The following is a 9,774-nucleotide window of genomic DNA, read 5'->3' as shown; positions in this document are numbered from 1 at the left end:
GCAACACTTAATTATTAGGGTCTACAAATTAACTTCAGTCCAAATGACTAACTCATAGAATGCCAGAGACAGAAAAGTTATTTAGATTAAATTGTATTAGGTATACAACATCTTGAAGTGCCATCCATGAAGCTGTCAATAAAGTTAAGTACATTTATTGTAACTGTTCAATGTAATAAACGATATCTATCCTTTTACATTGTGTTGCCACTTTTATTTTCTAGTGCTGCCCTTTCAAGCAAATGTATGTTCAGACATTTGCAAGCACGCATATACTGCCAGCTTGCAGTGAACTAAAGTAGGAAATATGTTTTCTGCTGCCATGGATGTTGGGCTAGATTAACAATGGCATTTAGTTACAACACCTGCACAGTAAAATAATGTGCAAAATTTCCTGCAGATGGAAATCTGTGTGAGACAATAATGTAGTCAGTTAAACAAACCTGTAAGCTGAATTTCTGGCTGTACTTGTCCGAGTTCAGCCACAACTGCTGCTACAACCTCAGCTTTTCAACCTGTAAGGCTGGCAGAATCTATGAGGACATGTGCAAGGCTTCAATAAACGAATGTGTGTGTGTGTGTGTGTGTGTGTGTGTGTGTGTGTGTGTGTGTGTGTGTTTCACAATGCACATAAGGAACATTTGACTTCTTTGATTAACACACTGTGGTAGTTGTGCACCTTCAGGATGCTAGTTGCATAAATTCAACCTTCTGCTACAAAAGCTATTTTCTCCCTGAATACGCCTCATTCTATACATATAAATTAACGATTCACAAATCTGATATCATGCACAACAGCGTCAACTGACTTTTAATAGTCAATCAGGACATTATTTTTGTTTAATAGGAGGCTCTGAGGCTGTCACAAGCATACTATATGTAGAAAAATAAAATATTTAAATATCTTTAGAATATTTTTGCTGTTCTAAGTGTATATCTCCTGTCAACGGTATCTGTCAAACACCAAGACCTCACTGGAGTAATATCAAAGACTGTGAGGGAAAATAAATAGGAAAATTCTTTTGTACTTAAAATTACATATATGATACCGTTTTATCTACTGTATTTTGATTGGAATATTCTACTGGGGAACCAATTACACAGGCTATGATATAAATATACAGATACTATAAATTGCTTTGGCTTGATGTTTATTTTAAAGCCATTTACAATGTAAACCACATCATCCTTGCCACAATTGCTAAAATGACAAACAACAGTGTGTAAGGTAATAAGTTATTAAGATCCTTAGGCACTTTCTCAGTAGAACAGTTATACTTCACATGAGCAGAAGTGAAAATTTCTTCTACTGCATCTTCAAAAGGTTCTGCTATCATGCTATGCTTAGTCGTTGAAATAATCTTCACGGTTATCACCTTTCCAAGAACTTCAGGTCGCTTGGGCACCAAAACCTACAATAAATAATAAAAAAAAAGTATACATAATACTTTTTCCCACGTCTTTTTGTTTACTGGATCTGCTTGATATACAAATGAGTGTATCTACGGTCATGCACTTTCGTACAAATCTGTTACTCTACAGACCACATTTGTATACCGTATTTACTCGAATCTAAGCCGCACTTTTTTCCGGTTTTTGTAATCCAAAAAACCGCCTGCGGTTTAGAATCGAGTGCAAAGCAAGCGGAAGTTCTGAAAAATGTTGATAGGTGCCGCCACAACTAACTTCTGCCGTCGAATATATGTAGCGCTACACAGGCATCCTTTGTAGGCACAAAGACAAATACTGGCGCCAAAACCTCTGCGTCAGTAAATAAAATTTAAAAAAAAATTGGAAGACGAGCTTTTTTTCTCTGCCCAAGTTTCGACCACTGCTTTTTCATACATAATCCAACGAAGTAAATACAAATTCCGTATTGTTCATCTTCGAATTTCAATGTACTACGAAAATCCGACTGGTAATACTGGGATTTTTTCAATATGGCCAACTCTACGTTCTGAATTTTTTCCTACCTGTGAGAAGAGATGGTTGCTAATAGGAACCTGATGAAATGTGAATCACATGCAGTATTCTCTTCACCATAAGAATAATACGAATATAAACATTTTGCCATGTATTCTTTCGTGTTTGCTTCTATCTCATTTAAATCCTGTCTGCCAAATAAACTACGAAACTAGAGTGAGACAACAGCAAACGCGGAAGAATATACGTATCGTGTCATGTTTATATTCGTATTACTCTTATGCCTAATAGTGATACAGTCAGAAATGAAGCACGGCAACTGACTAGATTTTTAAATCTAAGATGACTAATTTCTGTGCAGAATTTGATGTACTAAAGAAGCGGCCGCAAAGATTTTCAAACTGAGAAAAATTTTCGCCAAACTCTCGTTCAGAACATGTTCTATCATACGCAGTCTATTATTTGGTTCTTGTTGATCATTATCAAAGAAAGCAGCAGTGTAAGTAACAACAAATAGCAGTCTCTTGCCATTGTTTCGCTAATGAGACGATTCCTCTCTTTTTTAAACTGTAGGTGGCGGTAGCGCGCACAAAAGCAAGCCATGCCGCGAGCAGCGACAGGCCGTAAACACGCACTATCAGAATGCGACAAACAATGCATGACACAGTATAGTAATGCATTTTCAGCTTCGAGTGACTGACGTAAACACCTATAACACAGAAAACGGCACTTATCAGATCAAAGGAAAATAAGCAATCGATTCAAACCAGACGAAGCACGTGAAAAAGGAAGGGTATCCGTATAAATACGGACGGAGCGCCTGACGCATAGCAATGGCTACCTGGTAAAGCTTAACTGCTAAGCTTTCGACTCGAACCAAACTACTGTAGCTGTATCGTCATTCATTCGACCTAAATTGTGTCTCATATTACGATGGACCAACTTTGTTTCGATTTGGAGGTGCGGCCTAAAACTTTTCTCTCCCCTTGAATTTCGAGTCTCATTTTTCAGGTGCGGCTTAGATTCGAGTGCGGCTTAGATTCGAGTAAATACGGTATTTAAATTACCATCTTCAATACTCTACAAATATCAGAGTACACCTGCTACTAACATCCCTCCTCTATCAAAACTAAGTAGAGACTTTTGTGATTATATCTATATTTAGCTAGGCACATTCTGTACATGAAATATAACTGTCTGTATTATTTAGAGTAAGTGTCCATTTGTAAAAGGCACAACAATGTATATGACACACTTCATGCCTATTACTAAATGGCGTACACATAAACAACTGAATGTTTCCCTTCATCTGTGTGAAGTGTACGTTCTTGGCTGTTTGTTGTATGGTTTCCATACGGGGAAATAGTGTTAAGGGGGACTGAAGACAAAGAATTCTAGCACACAACTGTTGAGGCTCTCTTGGGCATTTGTTGATATATTGCCTGTTGGCTTTTCTGTTTCAATCTTCAGCTGACATTAGTTTAATGATTATTCTGAGGTATTGCCAGAACAATTAGCTGGTATTCTCAAAGATTCACTTTCACTTGCTGGTAATGCTCAGTCCACCACCAATAATGGAGAGGTGCCACTTGTGCTTGTGAACTGTCAAAAAAGTCATTAAACTAATGTCAGCAGAAGATTCCAAGTTCACAATTATTTGGGTACAATGCATGAGAGAGACCAGGGGGAACAATACATAATGGCAATTAGGATGAATACTTAAAGAAGGGTGCAATTGAAAGAGCATCCCATCTGGTCAAAATGTTGCACCATAGTTCAATAATCTTTTACAATAAATTCAGTATTTCAACTTGAATTGCTATGGACTACGGAAATATGTAGATATTTAAATAATAATAATAATAATAATAATAATAACAGAGCATTAAAGCAAGAAACAAGTGATGAAAGCACTTACTTGCTAAGCTAAGTACGTGCAGCAGAATGGAATTATTGAATGAAACACATGAGTAAAGAATATCTTTCATAAAATTAAGAGACAGAAAATACGGCAATAGTAGTTGAGCACAAAGTTGTGCCCACACTAGAACACATATCTGTAAACCTAAATTGTGCCATCTGAGTACACATTCCGGGGACTGCCACTGCCTATTCAGCTAGCACAATGCAGCTGTACAGGTGTGTGTGTGTGTGTGTGTGTGTGTGTGTCTAAAAAGGGGGGGGGGGGCACTGTAGCTTTAAAAACATATTCATTCAAAAGCTAGATTCTTATCTGTGTGCCTCTCAAAAGATTCAATGCTTATGTTTACTCCTAAATTACCTACTTTCTGCCAGCACTTGCCATCCATATTTAAATCAAAAATATATAAAAATGCAATGAAATAATAAATAAAAGGCGATGGAAATGCAGTAGAAAAAGTAAATAACAATACCAAAAAATAGGTAAATTGATAGATAATATGGAATATCAAAGAAGAAAAGTAATAGGGACTGCAGCAAGAAATAATTAGATATTTAGGACTTTTACTACATAAGGAGAGCAAGGGGGGGATAGAGGTTGGGGGGAAGAAGGATTGAACCATCAATTCCACCTCTAAACATATACCCTTTCCTGTTCCATTCGCAAATGGATTGAGGGCAAAACGACTGCCTATACATGTCTGTACAAGCCCTAATTTCTCTTATCTTGTCTTTGCAGTCCTTGGGTGAAATATACATTGGCGGAAGTGGAATCATTCTGCAGTCAGCTGTAATTGCCAGTTCCCTAAATTTTCTCCATAATATTTCACAAATGATCATCATCTTCCCTTCAGGGCTTTCCATTTGAGTTCATGGATCATCTCCATAATAGTAGCATGTTGATTAACCTACCAGCAATAAAACTAGCACCAGCTTCTGAACTGCTACCATTGGTGGGGATCCTAAACACTTGAGCAATACTGAAGAATGAGTCCCACTAGTGTTCTATACGTGGTATCCTTTGTACATGTGGTACACTTTCCCAAAAATCTCACAATAAACCACTTTTGACAGTAAATGTCGTTTGGACTGAGGCAAATGTGTTTCAGAAGCAGTGGTGGCTGCTGTGTAAGAGCACAAGAATACCCTAACTTTTGACACCTTGCAGATTTATTTGTTATTTATTATGACCCATTGTTTGTATTGTAATTTCCAAGTAAATTATTATGTTGGAGATAAGCCTCTGTAATGAGGAAAAGCTCAAAATAATAATAAAAAAAAATAAAATAAAAATAAAAATTATTATTGGCAGTGCCTGTAGTTGTATAAACTTGTTGATAAGCATAACTGTTATAATGCAGATGCTATTCCATGTTCTCAAATTTGTCTGAATCAAAAAATTTATGAACACCCAGAATTTATAATCATGAGGAATCACTGTTCAGAAGACAAGAAGCACTGCATCTATATGGCTGTCTTGATACATGGCTTTCAGGATGTCATGCGAGGTAAGCACAAGTTGGACTTCACATGATTTTTTTGACTCTGTGCTGACTGGCACAGAGGAGGTCATTCTGTTCGAGATACCTCATTATATTTGAGCTCAGAATATGTTTTAAGACTCTACAACACCTGGATGTCAAGTATATTATAAGGTAGTGTTGTGGATGATTTCTGCTGCCCTTCTTGTACAGGTTTTTTTCTTTGACAGTCTTCAGTAGGTTATTTTTAAAAGTGGGGCTAACTCAGCCACAAACTCGATAGACATTCCATTGGCCCCTGGAACTTTGTTCAATTTTAATTTCAGGTGCTTCTCAGTGTCACTGACACTGGTACATATTTCACTCATCTTTGCACTGGTATGAGAATTAAATTGGGGCAATACTCCTTGGTTTGAAAATGGTGTTCATCATTTCTGCTTTTCCTTTGCTACCACCAATTTCAGTTCCTGCCTTGTCCGTGGGCATTTGGATGCTAACTCTGGTGATTTTTTGGTAATATTTTGCTACGGTAGTCATTAAAGCTTAATGCATTGCCCTAATCATAGCCAAACACATTCAGCATATCTATATCTATAGCAATTTGGTTTGTTTCACATCTATCATGCAGTAGTATCTGTTTCTTTAGAAGTTTCTTTGCAGCGAGTCCTATCATGAACTCTTCTATCCAACTACAGCCATAGTTCCTCTACGAGCTCCTGTCCTAAGCTCAATGTTTCAAGTTCCTCAATAAGATACGATGCTACTGCCTCTTTAATCTTAAATCTTTCTACTTGTTGCTCTCTGTATTTTGGAAACTACTGTTACCACAAGTGTTTCATGATCACTGTTTCAATATGTACATCCTCAAACATGTCAGGCCTAGATTGAATATACTTACATCATGAATTAGGTTCCAAACTATCTCTTCTAGGTGGTTTTAGAGAAGGTATTTAGTAATGTTTCCCAGGATGTTTTGTCATGCCAGTCACTAACAAAACTGTAATTATGACAGTTTATTGTCAGGTGATTGTTGTCTCCTCTGATGTACTAGTGAAGTGATGTTTTCTGTACAGTTTTCGGTTACATCAGGGAGTGAGTCTGGTGGCCGATAAAAGGATCAAATCATAAATTTATGCTAACCCTTAATACAGAGCCTTACCCAAACTATCTCGCATGTAGCTTCAATTTCTGTCTCAGTGGATGTGAGTGGCTTGTCTACCGTGACAAATATACCACCTACATTTCCCATTAGCCTACACTTTCCACACAGGCATGATTTTTCCCCACAAATATCACTTTTATACAAGAAGTTAGTTTTACACTGGGAGAAACCTGGCAACCAGGACAACAACTAGACAGGAGAAACAGTTGTTGGACAACATGTGTTATGAAAGAAGTTCTGCATCTTTTTTCAAACAAATGTTGGCATTTCTGAGACTGAGGGTACCGATGAAATAAAGTTAACTTGTGAAATCATTAATTAAAATGTGGGTCTGAAAGTGATCAGTCTTGCTACTGATGCTCTATTAGTTTCGTGTAGAAAAGTGCAGTTAACCATTTGGTGAATGGGTAACAGATGCTGAAAGACAGGGTCACTTATAAGAATGAAATCTTAACAGAAGCAAAATTATGCATTTGTACACAAGAAATATTGTGTAATACACTAAAAGATTATAAAACATCAATGCTATCAAACTCCTACATGATCAAATAAGTAAAGGATTTACAGACGAGTCTGAAATGTCCCTGCCAGTCAATCAAGGACATAAATAATATTGACAAGAGACGAATTCAATAGGAACATTCTTTGAGAGTAACAATGTTATTAAAACAATCTTGTTCACAGCCAGGTAACAGTGGAGTCAGAAGATAACTTTCATAGGAATGTAATGAAATTCCACAAAATCATAGGAATATAAAATGTGAATATAACGATCAGCAATGATTATGTGAGGAAAATATTTACAAAGGATGGAAATGGTAGTAAATGAGGAAATAATGCAACAGATAATTTTATTTAAATATTTGGGCTGCATTATAAATATTAACGGGGTTAACTCTGATCTAGAAGACAATATCCTTATATACAAGAAACTCAAAAGGTCCATTAATAAACACTTTGGCACGCGCATAAGAAATGATTTCAAAACCAGAATGTATGCCATTATCTCTAAACCTATTCTGTTTTATGGAAGTGAGAAGAGGCACATTAAGGCACCAAGGTATGAGAAGGACAAAAACACTAGCAATGAGAGTATGTCTTATATCAGACTAAGTGAGTAACTTTATGAAACAAAATTACAAGTGAAAATACCTAATGGGAACTCAGTGTTAACAGAATGACAAGTTAAGAACACAATTACTGAAGGTAATGACACTCTAATTTGTAACAGATAACCCAAAGCAAGATGAGATGTTGACTGACTACAAATAAGATGTAGCCAGCAGTTACATCAGTTTTAGAATGGGTTTCTTTTATCCAATCTTGTATGATGTAAGTATAAAATTTTAAAAAACTGTGAGAAAGGCCCATGCTCAGTTAACGACTTGATGCACATGAAAGCCAGAATACGTCTCGTTAACATTCATCATCCCTGTCACTTCCTGATAGTGTATTTTACAGAATTGTGATGTTTAATAATCAGAAACAAACAAAAATTTGGTTCAGTGCTTAAAAGATGATCAGTAGTGTAATTACCATGTGCCATTACAGATCTTACTTTCTCTAACCTGAACCCATAAATATTTGCCTATAGGGTTCACATTATTTTTGACATCCGTGTGCATTAACTTCACATTTTTTCCTCTCTTACACAAAATGGACCAATGGAGAGCACTGCTACAGATACATGATAGTCAAAATACAATGCAAACGGAAAGCAGTCACTTAGTCAAGAAGGCTGTGTCCATAAATTGATATGGAGGTACACACAGAAAGAGGGGAAGTTTTATAAGCTTCTCTCATTTGTTCCTTGGGGTAAGTTTGGTAATTTCTCACCTTACATCTCCTAGATACATTCATTTTTCATCTTTTTCTAACGTCTAGAGAGTGAACTTTTTGTTTCCGTCTAAATAATCTACTTGTACCTATGAGAATTTGTGTCATTATATCAAGAACATCAAAGGAAAAAGTATGGATCTGACTAGAGATTCTGCTTCTTCTACTTCTCGTTGCATTTGGATTTTATGAAACTAATTGTAAAAACAAAAGTAAAGTCTCATCTTCATTATCTGCAGCAGCAGCAGGAGGAGGAGGATACTAAAATTTTGGTAATGAATGATGTACTATTAGTTTGAAACAAAAAAAATTTGCAGAAAATATTACCTGCTCATAAGCTTTCGTGTGACCTACGTAATGCTTCATATCATGAGACAGTTCTGTAACAAGAACTTTGCATATCTCTCCACATCTCCCTTCATATGGGAAGTACGACTGAAAAAGCTCTGACAACTGTTTTGTTCTTTTTTTAACCTGTGAAAGAATGCAAAAAGTCAATGACTAATTAATTAAAAAGAAACAGACATCTGAATAAGAAACAAGGTCCAACAGGTGCAAGAGATTCCTAAGGCCGAGATAAATTAAATCACTTCACTGTGCAAGAACGGTAAGTGCGCCGTACACCATGGGCATTACTACTGAAACATAAATAAGGATAGCAAATAACTAAATTTTATTTATAGTGCATATACAGTATAGTGGCAAAGACAATAAAATATGTAATATGGAAAGGACAGATTGCCACCTACCACATAGAGGCAATGATGGAATGCATATAGGCACAATGAAAAAGACTGCTTAAATATTAAAGCTTTTGAACAAAGTCCTTCTTCTGCAGTAGAAAACATACTCGCATTCACACGGGCACAGCTCACACACACATGGCCATTGTCTCAGGGTGCTTGAGCCCAACTGTGGCTGTGTCTGATGGAGCAGCAATCTGCTGGGAAGGGTGATGAGCTAAATGAGGGGACATGAGGCACCAATGTAGAAAGTGGCACAATTGGTAGATCATAGGCTTCTTTCACAGGTGGCCCCACCTTCGATGGGGTAGGAAATTGTGACAGATCTGCAGTAGGTGGTAGCAGGATGATGTATGGGTCAGGTCTTGTGTCTGCATCTATGGGAGGCATATGAAACATAAGACAAGGGGCTGGGAACAGGGGTGAAGTAGGGATGGACAAAGATATTGTGTAGGTCTGTTGGGTGGCGGAATACCATTGTGGAAGGGGTGGAGAGGATAGTGCACAGCAGAATAACAGGTAGTTGAAACCATGAAGGAGAATGTGATTCAGTTGCTCCAGTCCTTGGTAGTACTCAGTCATGAGAGGAGTGCTCCTTTGTTTTCAGACAGTGGGTACGTGGGAGGTGACTGCTGGAAAGACAAGGCACAAGAGATCTGTTTGTGTACTGGGTTGAGGGGGCAATTTCAATCTATAAAGGCCTCCGCAA

At 37.1% G+C, this 9,774-nt stretch overlaps 1 protein-coding gene across 2 annotated transcripts in view; it reads right to left on the bottom strand.

Moving 5' to 3' along the window:
- Positions 1-1,134: 1,134 nt before the first annotated feature.
- Positions 1,135-9,774, bottom strand: part of LOC126175305 (threonylcarbamoyladenosine tRNA methylthiotransferase) — a 140,073-nt gene continuing 131,433 nt past the window's right edge. For both annotated transcript variants that reach the window (XM_049922006.1, XM_049922007.1), the window contains 2 exons: positions 8,650-8,796; positions 1,135-1,412 (listed from right to left, as the gene is read on the bottom strand). In XM_049922006.1, the coding sequence (XP_049777963.1) occupies positions 1,167-1,412; positions 8,650-8,796 (393 nt within the window). In that variant the 3' untranslated portion in view covers positions 1,135-1,166. The remainder of the gene's footprint in view (positions 1,413-8,649; positions 8,797-9,774) is intronic.

The sequence above is a fragment of the Schistocerca cancellata genome, chromosome 3 (assembly GCF_023864275.1).
Source record: "Schistocerca cancellata isolate TAMUIC-IGC-003103 chromosome 3, iqSchCanc2.1, whole genome shotgun sequence".
NCBI lineage: Eukaryota > Metazoa > Arthropoda > Insecta > Orthoptera > Acrididae > Schistocerca > Schistocerca cancellata.
The sequence above is the reverse complement of the archived record's forward strand: the minus strand, read 5'-3'. Positions and strand labels throughout refer to the sequence as shown.